We start from the raw sequence: 17,557 nt of genomic DNA, 5'->3' as shown, positions 1-17,557 counted from the left end.
CAAAGTTCTTTGCTCAGCTATTTGCTCTACTTTCTGATGGTTTTAACAGTTCTCCTCACTTCCACCATGGAATCATTATTTTATCCAATCTATCAGTGAAAGTGCTCAGAGATGGGAAGCAGACAGCAGAGCTTTCACTTCTTAAATGATATTGAACGTCAAAAAGGGGCTTCAGTTTCACACAAAAAAAACCTACATAAATTGATCAAAAAGTGAGACAAAAGATGTTGCAGTTTCCTGCGGTTCACCTTAAAACTGCGACTTTCAGGATAATTGTTATGTAAGTGACAGTTATGTGTAGGGACAGATGGAGTAAATGATCTTGGTGGGGCTGTAACCTGCAGATTTAACAAATGTGTCATAAGTAAGAGCTTCCTCTTTTCCTGTGAAGGGAGAGATTTCCTCCACTTATTTGATTTGTCCGGATCAATGATTGGGATTTCACTGTTTTTACGGCACTTTGTGTGGCAAAGAGGTTTTCAATTAACTAATGCGTAGATTACCATCAATCTCTCAACCACAAGCCAATCCTATCCTCCCCAATTTGTCGAGACCGAGAGATAACTGGGAATCCTTGATTAGCTTCCCACATTCTTGACATGTCCATATCCTGAAGGCTGACACCATTTCCCAGCGTGCCGTGCTGTCCATCATCCTCCTTCAGGAAGTAGTAGTGGTGGATTGATTTAGATTCGGATGATCTCATGTTCAATATGATCAATTCCCTGATTTGCTCATCAGCGGGAATAGCTTCACACCACTGAGTTTTATCTGTACTTGTACCTGAGTTGTGAGTTCATGTGTTCATCACTGGGTGCTGATGCACACATGAGGGTTCCTGGATTAAGTTGACAAATTAGATTAGCCCTGTTGCTTGAAGTCAGATGTTTCAAATCATCAGTTTGCATTAATGCAACTTAATTTTAAGGCAAATCACATTAAAGTTTCCAGTTTTCCAACTCAAATATTTGCTTTACATAAAAGAAAAATGCTGCTTTTTAATAACTTAATAGTGTTTTCAGGAAAAATTGTGCTGCTTTAGTTTATTAAGTACAATGAGTATATAATTATATAATACATAATTTGACGTCAGTCTGATGTAATGCATTGTTTGATCACAAAATATGATTTCTTTTTTTCTTGCATTAGACCTTTTTTTCTGTGTCACAAAGAGAGACAGCTCAGCTGCAGGGGGAAAAGTCTGGAAAACATTGTGTACATGATGTCAGAGTCTCAACGCTGACAGAAACCTAAGTGACACACTTTAAATGAAATAAAATAGCAGGTCAAGGGAATGGTGTGTAATTTCAAGTTGCTATAATCCACAAAAATAGACAGAAAGTCAAAGGAGGCGCATTGAAAACATAACATCACTTCAGATATTACTGAAATGGACTTTTTGCAGAGTGCTGTGTGTGTTGTTGATTGTGTTCCAGTGTCCTGGTCCTGGCTGAGGATCCCTGGAGTGCTGCAGCGTCTGGGCTTCACCTACTTCGCTCTGTCTCTCCTGCAGACTTTCTGGGGCCAGAAAGAAATCCCAGTGAAAGTGGTGAGCAGCTCTGTCAGGTTCACTTTAGTCTGTCATTACACACCAGGGAGGAAAAAAACGTTAAAGAAGTCCAACCTGAAACAACATGTTTATAAACAGCTAATTTTTTCCTGGATCAATTTTCTTGCTTAGTATTCTGTTTTTTAATCCTACTGTGGAAGTGCTATACATCATCTGAAAGCTGGGAACCTGAAGATTAATTTGAGATACAGTTGAGCAATATCTGCCAAGTTTTTCTTGTCATAAATCCATAATAGATCTATTTTTTTAGGCATCTAATCACAGTTGTGAGTTTAGAAAGGTTTAGAACTTTATAATCAAAGTGTATGATGGCTATTCCCATGTTCTATAATGTCTTACACATTTTTGGGTTCATAGCATTTATTACACAGATTTGATCAGTCGAGAATTCATAAAAATTGTCACCCCCCCCAAAAAAAAATACTATGATTAAGGATCAAAAACTTTTGTAGATTTCTGCAGAAAGAGTGACATTTTTTTGGCAATTGGTTAGCGAGGACTTCTGTGAATTGCTCAGGAAGCTCTCTTATTGTCAATATGCCTTGGAAAACCTCTGAATGCTCCAACTCTCTAGTTTGTTGCTGTGCAGTTTCATGAGGCTGTGATCATCCTGGAGGTCACTATAGGTCATTTTATACAGTGAGATCAAGTTAAAAAAAAATGGCCTCATGACAATGAAATGGCTACTGTGGGCACTAACATCATCACACATGGGTAAAATTGGGCTCATTGAATCCACAAGAGCCTCAGCTTTCAAGTCATACACAATTTATTATATTCCAATGTGGCCTAGGTACCCCAGTACGCAGATATTTCAGACAGAATATGTGAAAAATAACACATTTATACTACTTCCTTAAAGTCTTCTAGTTTCATTTGATATCATCTCTCGTTCTGCCTCTGAAAGAGAGTAAAGTTGAAGAGTTTAGTGTTAAAAAAGTGTCAAAAAGATAAGCAGTTTTGTACTGTCAGACTATTTTCAGTTAATGAGATATGTGTATTGCAGTATCACTGGTGGAACCCCATCCAGGATGTGGTCATTTACTGGCCCCAGTGGCTGATTATCATCCTGCTGGAGACTCTGTGGCTCTGCATCACTCTGCTCATGCCTGTACCCAACTGCCCCACGTAAGTCCAAGCGAAGCTCTCGCTGTCGTGTCATGAAGTCCAATCTCCTCATTAATCCACTGTACACACATGCTAGAAGTGTAAATTTCACCCATGCTGAGATAATCTCCAGTTGGGGCTGTTGTGCTGCAGCAGAGGTGTTAGTGTGCACCTTGTGTCGCTGGTGTTATGAACCGCTGTGATTTATGGGCCTGTGGTGGATGCTTCAGAGGGCATAATTAGCCAATCTCAGTCTGTCATGTGCAATAAGAGGAGCGGAGGCAGAGGATCCATCTTCCTCGCTCGGAGTCTTCTGCTCAGTGCCGCTTTTTCTGTGGGTTTTTTCCCCCATTTTTTTTTTGTGACCCTGCACACATTCTAACATTTGATTGGTTGATCATATGTGATTGTGGATGTTTGGTGAACTCAGTATCACACAATGTTAAAAATAAGAGGTGAAAAACCTAAAATTGCATTTTGTTTTATGTTTTTAATTATTTATAATTATGTCATTACTTTTTCAATGCTATGACATTTCTTATTCTTTTAATACTGATTATTCTGTATTGTCTGTTCTCAGTGGGTATTTGGGAGCCGGTGGAATCGGTGATGACGGTCTTTATCCAAACTGCACTGGAGGCGCAGCAGGATACATCGATAGATGGATGTTTGGTGATAACATGTACAGATACCCCACATGCAAAGTACAATTGTTTTCACACACCACTCTTTACTTTATTTAGCTATCAAGAATTAAAATGATTAAAATAACCTTTCTGGTCCTTTTCATGTTGTGTTTTTTTTTCTCCAGGAAATGTATCACACCACGCAGCCCTTCGACCCCGAGGGGGTTCTGGGTACGATCAACTCCATTGTTATGGGATTCCTGGGGATGCAGGTAAGACGGATCATTTATTTCTCCTGTATAATTCAACAAGTGGTCCAAGAGAATTTCTAATACGTCAGAGTTTCTTAAAAGTTTCCCTAAAAGTCACTTCTGTACTTTGCAACTGTAGAATTTAGATTATATGAAATGTTATGTAGTGAATAATTTTGAAGGCTAATGAAAAAGTTAGTTAGTTTTAATGATTTCTGACATTTCATTTGTGATGATGAAGCTCACCATTTAACATCAGCATCCCTCACTTTTAGATTATGTCTTTTGTCTTCTGGTAGCCAGACAAGAAATTTTGGTTAGATGGAAAGACTGTTATCCTCCAGTCGCTGTATGAGATATGTTATATTTTAAGATGTAAAAGGTTTGTTATATTGTTAGTAGGTCAGATGACAAGTTTACATTGATCGGGCAGTCTTTTCTTATTCATATTGATACTTTAGGCTCTGATAACTTTTTGGGAAGTTTTTGGTACATATGCATGTAAAGAGGAGTGTCAGAAACGAAGCATTTGACAGATCCCTGAGATGTTTATTGTTCACATCTTTCCCTCTTAGACATATTTCTGTGCATGTCAGTTCCCTAATTACCAGGGTGCTCTAGTCCCCAAACTATTTATTTATTTATTAAACTGTGATTATTTCAAATTGTCTGTATATTTATGAAAATAAAAATACCTCACCATTTTCAAAGGGAATAAATGTTGAGTACAAAGCAGTTCCAATGAAAGCTTTTGCCAGCAAATAACCTGGAATGGTTTCTGGAGAGATGTTGGTTTTGTGTTTCATAAATGTCTTTATTTAAATAAATCAAACCAAATTGTGTTCATGACATTTTAGAATCTCGGCATTTTTAAAATGTCGTAATAGAAGTAAAAATACTGTGTTTTTCTGTGATTTTGGGTGAACTGCCCTTTATGTCCTTGCGGTCCTCTCCTCTGATTGGCTGAAAGCTGCAGCTTCATTTGCACAAATGGAACCAAATTTGCTCAGAGATGGCTTACAGATCAGATGCAGAAACAGACATAAAAGATCAGTTGTTTAGAGACAGAAACAAATCAGAATCATGTATAGCTATGACTTTAAAGGGATAGTTTGGATTAATTGAAGTGTGTGATGCACTTATCCATAGTCAGCATATTACCTACAGTAGATGGCTCCACTTACATGAAGGTTATGTGACAGAGGACAGTATTTCCCTCCTCATTTTAGGTGCACAGCTGCCCTGCTTTATTCACAAAATGTGGTCAGAAAGTGAGCAGAGAGCTTTTGATGGCGACAGTGTCACTTATAACCATTTATGTTGTGGGAAGTTACCATGCAAAAGCAGCCACATTGCTCAATTCCCAGTGGGCGGTTAGCACTGAGCCCTTCAGTCAGCGAGTCTTAGACGACGCGCCAGGTGTCCGCTGCCCTCCTCTGTGTTCGCCCGTGCTAATGTCCTCAGCTGAAACATATTCATCATCACCAAATTAATCAGAGGGTGCGGATGACTTACACCACACATCTGGCTCAACAGGATGGGAGAAATGTGACCGCCACGTCAGGGACACGGCACTGACACCCACATCCCAGGCCTATTTGGTTACCCAAGGGCAAACACATGCACACACCGGTTGTTGGTGTTTACATGGTATTTCTCATTAAATGTATGACTGAATGAGCTGTGGCGACTGTGCTTAGCTTTGCCTCCTTCTCCACAGGCTGGGAAAATTATCATTTCCTACAAGGGGGCGAACATCCACATCCTCTGTCGATTCCTAGTGTGGGCCGTCCTCCTGGTACGTCTGAAACACAGCTGGTAAAGTAAATGAGGACATAAGTCAATTGATCATTTAAAACCCAGAGAACAAATCACTTAAAAACATCGTTCTGCTCCTGTGACTCACACAGAGCCAAGCACTTTTATGTTCTTGTTGTTTTAATTCGCCTTGCAGGTAAAACTCTGCGACATGTTTTCCAGCCACTCGAGTATTAGTCATCGCTGCCGAAGCCATTCATTAGCAGGAGTTAGTAGAGGACATGCGTGTGATCTCGGTACAATTAAACGACATCCATGTGTGGCGGCGTTTCCGGGCAGACATGGGTATCCAGGGCCTCAGGGGGATACACACTGTCTCTCATTGCCTCCTGTCTCACATGTGGTTTTAGATTAGAAGAGTTGTGCATATTACTTACAGGCTACTGCAATCAGTAGCATCTGATGAAGAGCATGATTAATTTATATACCTGCGCACAAACATTTACATTCATGTGACAGTATGGCAGTGTTTATTATGATTTAGTTTTCGTCACGTTTTAGTCAGTCTGAATTGTTTTAGTTTTAGTCAACAAAAATCTTACAGGTTTAATGCATTATTAAACGTTTCTCTAGAATTTCCAAACTCGAGGAAACATCTATTAAAGGAGAAATCTGTAATATATTTACTGTAATAAATGATAAAATGACCACACATCAAAGATCAAGGGCACATATTGAGTTCAAGTCAGGGCTGGAATAACTTTTTTGTTTGCTCGTTTCACATTAATTTGAGTCAAAACAAATCATTAATAATGCTGTAGAAGGATTAGATGTTTATAATGGTTAGTGAGCTATATGTTAAAGGTTTCTGGCAGGCGGAAAGTCACTTAACTCCAACTCCAGACTGTGTATTTTTGGAGTAATGGGTTTTTGTTTTCACAATAACAGGCTTAGCTTTACACTGACAGACAACTGACAGTAATAAACAGCTCGCTTGTTGTTGTTAGTTTACAATGTTGCATGCACTCTGCACTCCTGCAGTGTTCCTGCAGCCCTCCTGAGCATCCTCAAGACTGTTGAGGAGCGGGCGGAGGGACACAACTCACTTCAACTGTAGATTGCATATTAAATAGGATTTCAACCAATTTAATACACCTTTTCTGGCTCCAACTTGCTATTTGGACTGCAATACAAAGTTTTGCACACACAATTGCGACATATTGCTCCTTTAACCTCATATTAATATTATTATCTTGACATTAACATATCAAAATATACATTGTTCTTTTTGTTAGACATTTGTTTCAGTTTGAGGTAAATTAGTTTACAGAGTCTTGTTTTCCTTGACAGCAAATGTGAAGAATTTTTTTTTAGATTATTTTTTGGGCTTTTTGCCTTTATTGTGATAGGACAGCTGAAGATATGACAGGAAAGGGGGTAGAGAGAGAGGGGATGACAGGCAGCAAATGCTGCAGGTGGGAATCGAACTGGCAGCCGCTGCAGAGGACTGACAGCCTCAATATATGGTGTGTACGCTCCACCAACTGAGCTATAGGGTCACCCTGCAAATGTGAGATGTATCCATATGTCTATTACAGCACTTTCTAACCTCCCTACCATGCGAAGTGATTGGATCTCTTCCCAACTTCTATTCCCTCCCTAATATTTTTGTCTTATTTTCATCCGTTAAAGAAAGTGTCACTAGATTTTGTCATAGTTTTTGTCATCGTGAATTAATTTTTATTTTGTCATTGTCTTGTTTTTGTCAGTAAAAGATGTCGTTGACAAAAACCAAGACAAAAATTTATTAGCTAACGAAATTACCACAGCGGTATAGATAAAATGGTATAACAGAAATGGAAGTTCATTCTAATCCAGGAGAAAAAGGTAAATGTCTTAATGAATCTGCTCAGATGGCGTTTGAGGTCATATTTGTTTTGAATCTGTGCTCATTCTGGGTGGTCTGAAAACACGAAAAGAGGCAAGCTGGCCTCTATTTCATTTAGAGGGGGAATGTGTCCCACAGGGAGAAGCTTAGTGTTATACGAGATGGCCCGTTTTGCATTTCTAAACCTGTGACATGAGGCTGTTGGTCTGCTCTAATGAGATTGGCAGATATCCACGTAGAAAAGGCCAGGCTCTGCTGAACTGTGAGTGGCCACTGTTTTTATGTACGTACAGTGAGATGCTGCAGAGATGTAACTCGTTTGCAAAACGGGGTTAGTAGGAGCCTGCACACTGTGGAGGCAGACATCCTGAACTGGCCGTCCTCTGACCTGGAGCGATGATGGAGCTGGAGGGGCTGGCTGCTTCACTCAGCCTTTGAAATCAAACTGTGCAGGATGAAAAGAAGGGGCCAGTAGATACAGCCAGAGAAACATACACAGGAACAGTCATAGATCTCATTAGCTTTAAGTTAGTTGTTCGTATTTTACTGTGCCTTTTCTGCCATTTTAAATAGTTCCTTCAGACTGTTATGTGTAAGTGTTTGACCGGCATGATTACATTAACCTGACGGTTCTTACATTAAAGAAGTCATGTAGGTTTGTTGTATCAGGTCATGTTTATTTGTGTAACCCAGTATTACAGCCCAGGAGCCCATGGGTTCATGCCCATCATCACGATGAGGCCCATACGTTCTGAAAAGACAAGAAAAAAAATCCCCTCAAAATTTCAGACTGAGTCTACAGCAGGCCTGTTCAGCTGGTGGCCTGTGGGCTGGATCTGTCCCTTTAATGACCTAAACCCAGCCCTTTGATCATTTATAAATATAAAAAACCCAAATGCAACGTTGTGTTTATTAAAAGAATAAGCTACTTCTAAGTTTTTGGGTGTTTGATCATTAAGATCATCATTTTATTTAGTAGGATATGAGCCCATCCATTGCTTTGGGCTGTTGTTGAGAAAAGTTTTAACTCAGGCTGTTTTAAAAGAGGGAATTTAGGAGAGTCAGACTAAATAGAAAAAGATATTAAATGCATGCAACAAATTAAAAGCAATGCAACTTTTGCACTCACTGGTTTCTTTTGTTTCAATTGTGAAAACTCATAAAGTAGAGGAAAGAGTTCAGACACAGGAAACGTGAATATTCAACCCTTTGGCTTTAAAAGATATAGCAGATATATCTACCATGCTTATTATTGTAATTTAGTGTATGTGTGTATGTATTTCTAGATACTATTAATGTAATTTTCATGCAAAATGGGTTCACTTAACCAGTGGACAACAAGATCATCCTTGATATATAATTTTGTTGTTGAGATATTTCAGACTGGGCCAAAGTGTGGGCTGACACTGGCTAAAAGTAAAATAAAAGTAAAGTTTGTTAAAACAATAAGAATATTGTAATCCAACAGGACTGTGATAGGAACAGTATTAATATAGTAAATATAGTACAATGTAAAATTAGAGGTTTGAGAAATGTGTATTCTGTGTTCCTGAATCAGGAGAAAACCTGTGTATATGTGTGAGAATCAATTGAAATTCTGTTGTGAGAATTTAATGTCATTAACCTCATTTCTTAAATGACAAATCTCCCCATTATGTCTCCTGGTGTTGTATCTTATTGACTATCATTGTGGAGCGAGTGACTGGAGGGAGGTGAAATAAATTAGATCCATTTGGCTTCTCCCAGAGGCACCGAATGATAAAGTAACACATGACGAAATAAATAAACATTAGGCTTTTATGTTTTTCCTGCTGTATCTCATGGATCACCAGTTAATGCTACACAGATGATGTGGATGCTGCTCAAGATTATGATGTTGGACATGTTATGTTCAGGATCATAAAGTGTTTAGTGATCAATACAAAGACTTTAAGTCCTGGTTAACAGAAATAGAGGATAACAATAAAATAGATTTTCTCACATTGCTATGGTTGACCGAGAGCTATCTGTTTTTTATTGATCCTGGGAACAGACACAGACCACGTGTAAAGTATGAATACAGCACATATTGTCCCATGTGTTTGCTTTGGTTTCTTCTTTTATCTCAGCAGCTAAATGTATTTTTAGTCCTGCAAAGTGTTTTCACCGACAAAGAAAGCAAAATTAGTTTTAGTGATTGGCTTGGTCTTGATATTGACTTTTCTAATACGATTTCGCCTCAGAGGGGAGGCAGGAAGCAGAGCTGAACTGCCTCTTGTTTCAGACATGTGCTCTTGACATTAGCCGGTCTCCTCGGTGGAGGAGGGAGCTCATTTCTGCGCGCACCCAACCACAGGATTGATATTATGCACAGGAGGTTCACAAAGAACCAGAAAGTGTTGATACAGTAAACGGCGAGCCAGGCTTTACACCACAGTTCACTGTAGTGTGGTGTCTGTGGCGGATTGATATTCAGGGGCGGCCATGCATCTTCCTCCTAATAAACAACAGCCCCTGTTAATTAAAATCCAACGATCAGGCTCCAGAAGTGAGAGATTGAAATTGAGCGATTGCCCCACATACCAGCCCCATCCCACATCCTGCTGCCTGGATAGCCTGGAGACTCAATCCAGCCCCGGCTAGGCTATTTCCACACCATCGATTCTGTCATCTATACACATGATGGATATCCACCTAACAAGCATGTTTGGATTCTGATCCACTGCCCTGGGTTTCTCTGTGGAGCACAAAATGTTTCCCTGAGTATCTAAATCATATGTAAAGGTAAACAGATGAGAGAATAAAAGCTTTTATTGATGCAGAGATCATGCACAGGTCATCTGTGTTGTGGTTAAAGGGACAGTTTGCAACACTTGAAGTGGGGTTGTGTGAACTACTTATCCATAGTCAGTGTATTACCTACAGTAGATGGTCTCAGGCACAGCCCCGGTTTGGAGAAGCAGCAGGAGTACCAACCCACTCTCATCCCAACTTGTCACATACCGCTGTTTTGTCACTGCTCCTCTGTGTTTCATACTGAAGCACAAGGTACCCTTTAGCGGCTGTATGAGATGCTGGCAGACAGCCTTTTTAACAGATGGTTAAATCAGATGCCTAAACCTGCCCAGTCAATCCAGTCCACACACATCATGCACTGGTCAGGGGCAGCAACCACTCATCAGTGTACACAGGAAAGAATAAAAATGATTTTAAAAAGACTAGCATTATGTTCAAAATAAAGACAATAAAGTTTTGTCGTATTAGAACTACATCCCCGTCCCATTCCCATGAAGAACAGTGAGATTGACTACCATCCAGCGGGAATACCACATAAATCCTGAAAAAATTTCAGCTTCCACCGTCCATATGTGGACTTTCTCCCACTTTAAACTACATTAAAAGCCCTGTGTGTCTCATACAGCCACAGATGGGTTTATACTGAAGTCACTTGAAAAGCCGGTTGCACATCTTTCAGCTGCTAACGGGCATTACAGGTTTATGTTTGAATCGCCAAGGGGCGATAGCAAAATGTTGGTATTTGATAAATTGGGATTGAGACCAGGATGGGAGCACTGATGTAAGAAGCAAAGCAATTTATGGTTGAGGACGGGGTCAGCGCCAAAACATATTAACCTAAAGAAAGCCACCTAGAAAAATCAGTGTTTTATGTTATATCGAGAATATTTTCACCACTTTATCTTGTCGCCAGGCAATATTTTTTTTAAGAAACTGTTGTTACATAAGCCAAATATCACTCTCTCCAAAGCCACCATACTCCACTGCCAAAACCAGTAATTTTATCATGCAGAACAAGGGAGATGCTGATATACTGTTGCATTTATTGTTTACTTTATTTACTTTAGTGAACCTGAACTAACCCTTTACAACATAAAAGTCAAATAACAACACAAACAAACTAAGAGATCAAGGCAGCAGTAGACCAGAAACTTTGTACTATGAGGTAAAATTACTGTTTTTGGCAATGGAGTCTGGCGGCTTTGAAGAGCATGATACTGTTTTATATAACAGCATTGGAAAAGACTGCTGACCCTGTCCACAGCAGTACATTGCTCAGGTTACACTCGTACTCAGGTGTGGATGCTCACTTTGGTGTGGTTGCAGTCTGACACTGTGTGCGTGTGACTTGATGGACCATGTTCATCTGACTCTCAGATAATCGTTTAATCTGCCGGACTTGCTTGATTCTGTTGCCTCACATTTTAGCAGCCCAATACAGCTTGCTTTATCGCCCTGCATCGATTTGAAATCTGTTTCATTTCCACCCTTAGGGAATCTCTGCAGCCATCCTTTCTAAGTGCACGCGAGACGGAGGATTTATACCTGTCAATAAAAACCTTTGGTAAGTGCTTCCTGACCCTCTAAATCCAGCCACTTTTCCTCACAAAAGAAGGGATGGGTTTCCAACAGGCACAAATCAAGGCTGCTAAAACACGCGTTTACTTACCTCTAACGACAGCTACGACTGTAAATAATCACCCGGGCTGTCGGGAGTGTGAGGTGGAGCGGTTATACATCCTCCCAACATGATCACTCTTCCTTACGGCCTGCGAAATAAAGGATGCTTTATCCTCTCTACCCCAGAAGCACTCACTACACATTTTACCAGCTCTGTGTGATGGAATGGGACCAGGCTCTGGGAAAAGCATCTATATAACCACAGTGTAGTCTAACCGCTCCCAAAATATTTCCTATTTGGAAAAACAAGACACGGCATCTTGATAAATGTTTGTCATGATTTTGCATGAAATACAGCAAAATTACGACCTCAGACGTAGATTACTTTACGACCTGTGCGTTTGTTCCACTCCCACATTCCCCTTAATATGATGTGAATCATTTTAATGTTGCAGCAGGAAGAATACCATTTCATCTGTGATGTGTAAGCAAATTCTTCATGATGTTCCACAGGGGCCCCTGCTAACGCTGCGCTCATCCCTCGCCATTACCTGCCTGGCTTTTATAGGCAGTTCATCATGCACAGGTTATTGAGCTCTTGAGTACGAGTCCCTGCCTGGATGTCTAGAAGTAATTAACTCCCAGCCAAGAGTCCTTTTTGGCCCCACTTCAACTGAGATAAAAAATAAAAGAGCCCACTGCAGGGAGGCTCCAGGAGGCAGCCATTTTACATCAGATGATATTACATCAAACATTCTTGCACTTAGGAGCAGACAGGGACATGGCTGGCTGGCACGGCTCCATGGGGCACGTGCCAAGGATCCACTGCTGATGTTTTAGAGCCATCCAGCAAACTGTCCCGCGGTTTGTTGGATTGGCTCGAGACCCCTGGGTGTTATTTATCTGCAGAACAGGATTGATAGACTCTGTTTTTACACCCTTGTTCGCACTGTGCTACTAACATTTTAGTGATGCTCGGTTGCTGTTGTTGTAAAGTGTTGCTGATGGTCTGTTTCTCCAGGTCGTTGTCCTATGTGATGTGTATGGGCTGTTTCTCCTTCCTGCTGCTGGGAGGAATGTATTTTGTCACTGATGTGAAGGGCTGGTGGGCCGGACAGCCATTCATATACCCAGGTACTGTTTATTTTAAAATGCAAGTGTATTTTACTAGTATAATATGCTTTGGTTATAATAAAAGCTTCAGAAACATGATTGGCACAGGATCGCACGCATTAAAAAATGTGTTCAACGTCTGCACTTTCAAAAGTGAACCGACATTATCAACAGAATCTGAAGAGGTAACAGTTTCGACATTAAGTTGAAGACCTTTAAATCTATTGTGTCGATGAATTCATGAAGAAATGTGAAAATATTACTGTGACAGCAAGACTAGATAGCCAAACATCGACAGGAGCCAACAAATCTGACAAATTTCAATAAAACAATATAGCTGGAGTTGATATAGTACATGATACAGAGTTATGTTAATGTTTGGCTAGCTAGCTACAGCTAACTAATGGTCAAATCTATAATTTCTCAATTAACACATCAGTCATAGTGTCCAGGGGTTTTCCCTGTCCTGAAAAAGTGTCTCAGTATCTCCTCCTCCTCTTAAACCAAATTCCGCCATTCAGCCACAAACTTCTTCATTTTTAAGGTAGGGGTTCCTTACATTTTCTGAGGAAAATCGTAGCTGAGGACCTTCTAGCAGCGCATACAGGAATATTTTAGTAGCTAAGGGTAAACACTTAGAGAGTGAGGGGATTTCCCTCTCAACATCCTTAGGAAATCCTTATGGTTATTTTATGCAATTCATTTTTTCCTTAGGCATCCTCAGATGAAAATTAATTCCCATCAGCGCAGCCATTTTGACAATGCTTGAAGCGCACTTTGTACTCGCTCCCTCCGTTGAAGCAGTTAAGCAAACAAGCAGGCAAGAGAATCTCAAACTGCAGTTTTATATAAGTCTATAGTGTCAGAGTCCAACCAAAGATAAACATGCTCACTAACTGAGCTAGATTCAAGTGCAAAAACAAACATTTATAACAGCTTATTCATTATTTTATATATTGCAAGATTCTGCTTCAACAGGGGTTAATGTTATGAAAGCATCCTAACATGAGCTGACTGCTTTGGTGGCTGTAATTTCTATTTTCTTCTAAGTGCCTCAATCTTTCCAGTTATTTGTTTACTCTTGGTCATAATCAGACACAAGCATGTAAATGATTAATGGCAAATTGAAGTTTGAGTTGAAAGCTTTCTGAGGTTTTCACTGCCTACTCCAGTATACTTGTTTTGTCTAAATTCACGGTGTCCAAATCTCTGCAGCAGAGGTAGTGAGAGCCATGTTGCATGACTGATGACGAATAACAGTTGAAAGATTCCTGTCCAGTAGCAGCTTCTGTTTGTCTCTTGCTGTCCTCAGGGATGAACTCCATCTTTGTCTACGTTGGCCACTCTCTCCTGGGTTTCTACTTCCCGTTCAGCTGGGAGATGCGCTTCCAGGAGAGCCACTGGGAGTTTCTCTTCCAGAGCCTGTGGGGAACTGCACTGTGGGTGCTCATCGCTTACCTGCTGTACAGGAAGAAATTCTTCCTCAAAATATAAACCAGCATGATCATCTGTCCCTTTTTTATTCTATACATGCTGTAATCTCATTATTCAACTCAAAACAAACACTATTCATGGTGAGATACAGAGATTATTATAATGTCTGTGGGAGTCTTTTTTTTTTTTTTTTTGGCTTAATCAGTTTAGTTTACTTTTCAGTGACATAAAACCTTCCCACGCACATCTGAATGAATTGTACTAATGCTAATATCCAAGCCATCTGAAATATCAAGCATCTCAGATCAACTGCTCAAAGTTTTAATCCAACACAAGCTGCAGCGCCGAGAAAAAAGTGTGAAAATGTTCATCCCTGAAAGCCATTAAACCGGCAGCCAGTTTCTGAAGAAGACGTGTGATCCACCGTCAGCGTGGGCAGCTGAGGATTTATTTGATGCCACTTGTTTTGTGCGCTGGAGAGACTGATTAAATCAAATATACTGAGGTGGTACTTAACAAATTAGGCCGAGTGATTCCACTACACACCAGGCCAGCTATTATGAGTCTGTTGCCATGGCCACTCCTTCTCTTTCTGTGTGTGTGTGTGTGTGTGTGTGTGTGTGTGTGTGTGTGTGTGTGTGTGTGTGTGTGTGTGTGTGTGTGTGTGTGTGTGTGTGTGTGTGCGTGTGCCGGGTACCATCTGCTGTCCGAGTGACAGTACTTTAATAGGGGTCAAGATGCACAGCTCACAAAGGAGTGTCATTAATGGGACAGACACCTCTAGCACTCATTGTATTAGAAAATCAGGGAAATTACACAAATCCAATTCATCAGAGAACAACCATTAGCTCCTTCAGGGAGCCCGAGCTGTTTCCCATTTTACATATTTAAAGCACAAAGCTACTTACCTACTGAAACTGGGTTTATTTTATTTTATTTTATTTTTTACTTTGATTATAATGTTTCTTCATGGTTGACAATCAGGTGGAGTGATTTATAGATCCTCTTGTAGGATCCTGTGTGCCCTCAGCATCAGGTCAGGTGGTGTGTAGATCATGAAATGACCATCTAGTTAATGAAATGAAACAGCATCATGCTCTTCCTCCAGAGTTAAATCATATTACGCACTCCGCAGAAGCTGCAGTAACATTGCGTAATATGGTGTAGTGGTTTTGGTAATTGTCTTGTGAACAGAAGAGTTGGTTGTGTTTGAATCTCTGCAGGTGGACCGTGCCTTCTTTAATGGGACTCAGGGGTCGTATTAAAGAAACTTCCTAACATGCAGATCCTATCTCAACTGTGTGGCAACCCTGGTAATTAGGGTTAATGCCCTAAAAATACATTACAAATTAATAGTTCCTATGTCAAAGAGTGTTTTGCACAAGCATCCTAACTTACCAAAATCTTAAATAAGCTCTCCTAACTTTAAGGTAACTGTTAAGCTGTCCTAACTTTTAACTAACTTCTTTTTTCCAACTATAGTAGTAGCAGCTAACTTACTAACTAAAGGGAGTGTCTGCTAACAGCTAAGAGTTTGCTAAGAGAAGCAAACTTACTACCTGGCTAACCGTAGCCAACAGCAGTGTACAGTAACAGCAACTAACTTGGTTAATCCATAGCTGATGGCTGCTTTTCTTTACTTTTACACATAAAATGAGACTGTCTGGTGTCTTTTCCTGCACGTCTTTAGATTTCTTTACAGATGTTACAAAACCCTCTAACTCAGCTGTTTTGAAGTTAAGTGCCAATTGATGTTTTTCCTCTATTTTTTTGGTATGTTTCAGTATTTTTAAAAAAGTCACCTTTCACAAAGTAAGACAAGAAAAGTAGCGGTAACAGACAAAAAAATTGTAAGCATATTTGATTGAGTATTCAGGATTTCCTTACCTAGATATGATCAAGTAAAATAATATATGATTCCTTGATTTGCTCCTGCAATACCAAAGTGGGAAAAATCCTATCTTAGACTGTTCCTATTTCATTTAAGACTTAAGATAGGAGGTTTTTCAGCTCCCAGGTCCATAATTGCTTTCCCAAACTACTGTGCCAGCAATGGAAACACATTGCTGCATCTGCATGAGATGAAAATAAAATCAATGCCGACTCGCCACAAAGGTCTAAAGATATCTTTTGTGTATTTGCATGTGATGATGAAGCTCTGTATTTAAGTATGAGCATTTAGCTGACTCATTCCTAGTGACTTACAGTAACTGCAGCTCAAAACCCATTTAACATCACAAGCAGTTGTTAATAAAGATCAGAAGGGTCCAAATAAGAAGGTCCAGACTGCAGAGGTGATTAATATTCTGCTTATATTTCAGATTGAATTTCTGCTGAATGCCATGCTACAGTGCTATAAACTTGCTGTCACTCTGTCAGAGAAGAAACCTTTGTGGTTCCACATACCATGGCTACACCACCACATTTCCTTGTCTTTATTGATTCTCACTGAGCATATGTCTCAGGATACCTATAGTCTGTCATATGGAAACGTTATCCCAGATACAGTGTTCTCATGCAGGCCGCTCAGCTCCTTATATCACATAATGATCCCCACACTCTCCCTTGGTACAGCATTTATCCTCCTATAGAGTAAGGGAACATTTGAGTAGAGTATCTGTTGATGTATTCACATCAATTTCACATAGAGGACAACATGATATCTTGCAGAAAATGATGATTTTCAGACTTTTTCTTGGAGAATATTAAGCAATAGCTGTATTTTGAAAGGCCATACAGTGTTAAAACAGTGAAGAAAAATAGGAAGTGCTGCACTGGGTCAAAACAAAAGTGCTGGTAATATAAAGAAAGCTTTTCAAGGGGCAGTAATTAAATAAACATTTAAAAATCAATGGCTGCTCAGCTTATTATTAATGGAAGTTCATTGTATTGGTTGGCAGGCAAAGGGATCCTGATTATGAAAATAAAAATCCTTTATTAACTGATGGACAGACTAACAAATTTCAACTCAGACAGTCTTCATCAGGCAATTAAATGCAATGAGAGCAGGTGCTGAATTTAAAAACTCATCATGTGACCAGGTCACAAAAAAGGCCCAAACAAACAAGACGCAGCAGTTTGACCAACAAAAGTAAGTGTGAACATATACATAACAACATCACACACAAAGGAAATAAACATTTAATCACAATTCAGTCAAATATACGAAAAAGACAAACTAGCAGAGGTGCGACCAAGCCATTGTTTTACACGTCACGAGTAAGTCTCAAGTCTTTGCACGCAAGTCCCAAGTCAAGTCCTAAACGAGTCATAGAGGTTGGAAGTTGTTGCGTCTCTGTCTGTAATTTTTGACCTACACATTTTGCACACTGCAGTTTGCTCTTCAAGGTTCTCTCCCACGACGTTGTTGGACACTGTGGGATTGGTTCAAACAAGGAAGATCAAGGAAATTAAG

General features: G+C 39.9%; 1 protein-coding gene across 2 annotated transcripts in view; it reads left to right on the top strand.

The window, feature by feature from the left end:
• The window catches only part of LOC146315268 (heparan-alpha-glucosaminide N-acetyltransferase), a 33,551-nt gene extending 18,534 nt beyond the window's left edge, over positions 1–15,017 (top strand). The window contains exons 11-18 of one of the 2 annotated variants that reach the window (XR_014771854.1): positions 1,437–1,549; positions 2,577–2,698; positions 3,258–3,381; positions 3,489–3,575; positions 5,275–5,372; positions 11,469–11,539; positions 12,617–12,729; positions 14,021–14,157. Coding sequence is in view for 1 of the 2 variants with exons in the window: in XM_084736048.1 (XP_084592174.1) it covers positions 1,437–1,549; positions 2,577–2,698; positions 3,258–3,381; positions 3,489–3,575; positions 5,275–5,352; positions 11,469–11,539; positions 12,617–12,729; positions 14,021–14,202 (890 nt within the window). In the remaining variant the exon portion in view is untranslated. Of the gene's footprint in view, positions 1–1,436; positions 1,550–2,576; positions 2,699–3,257; positions 3,382–3,488; positions 3,576–5,274; positions 5,373–11,468; positions 11,540–12,616; positions 12,730–14,020 lie in introns of both variants that reach the window. The other variant, XM_084736048.1, reaches the window with a different exon arrangement.
• The last annotated feature ends 2,540 nt before the right edge of the window (positions 15,018–17,557 follow it).

This window comes from Lutjanus erythropterus, chromosome 14 (assembly GCF_056507025.1).
Source record: "Lutjanus erythropterus isolate fLutEry1 chromosome 14, fLutEry1.hap2, whole genome shotgun sequence".
In the NCBI taxonomy this organism is placed as follows: Eukaryota; Metazoa; Chordata; class Actinopteri; order Lutjaniformes; family Lutjanidae; genus Lutjanus; species Lutjanus erythropterus.
The sequence above is the reverse complement of the archived record's forward strand: the minus strand, read 5'-3'. Positions and strand labels throughout refer to the sequence as shown.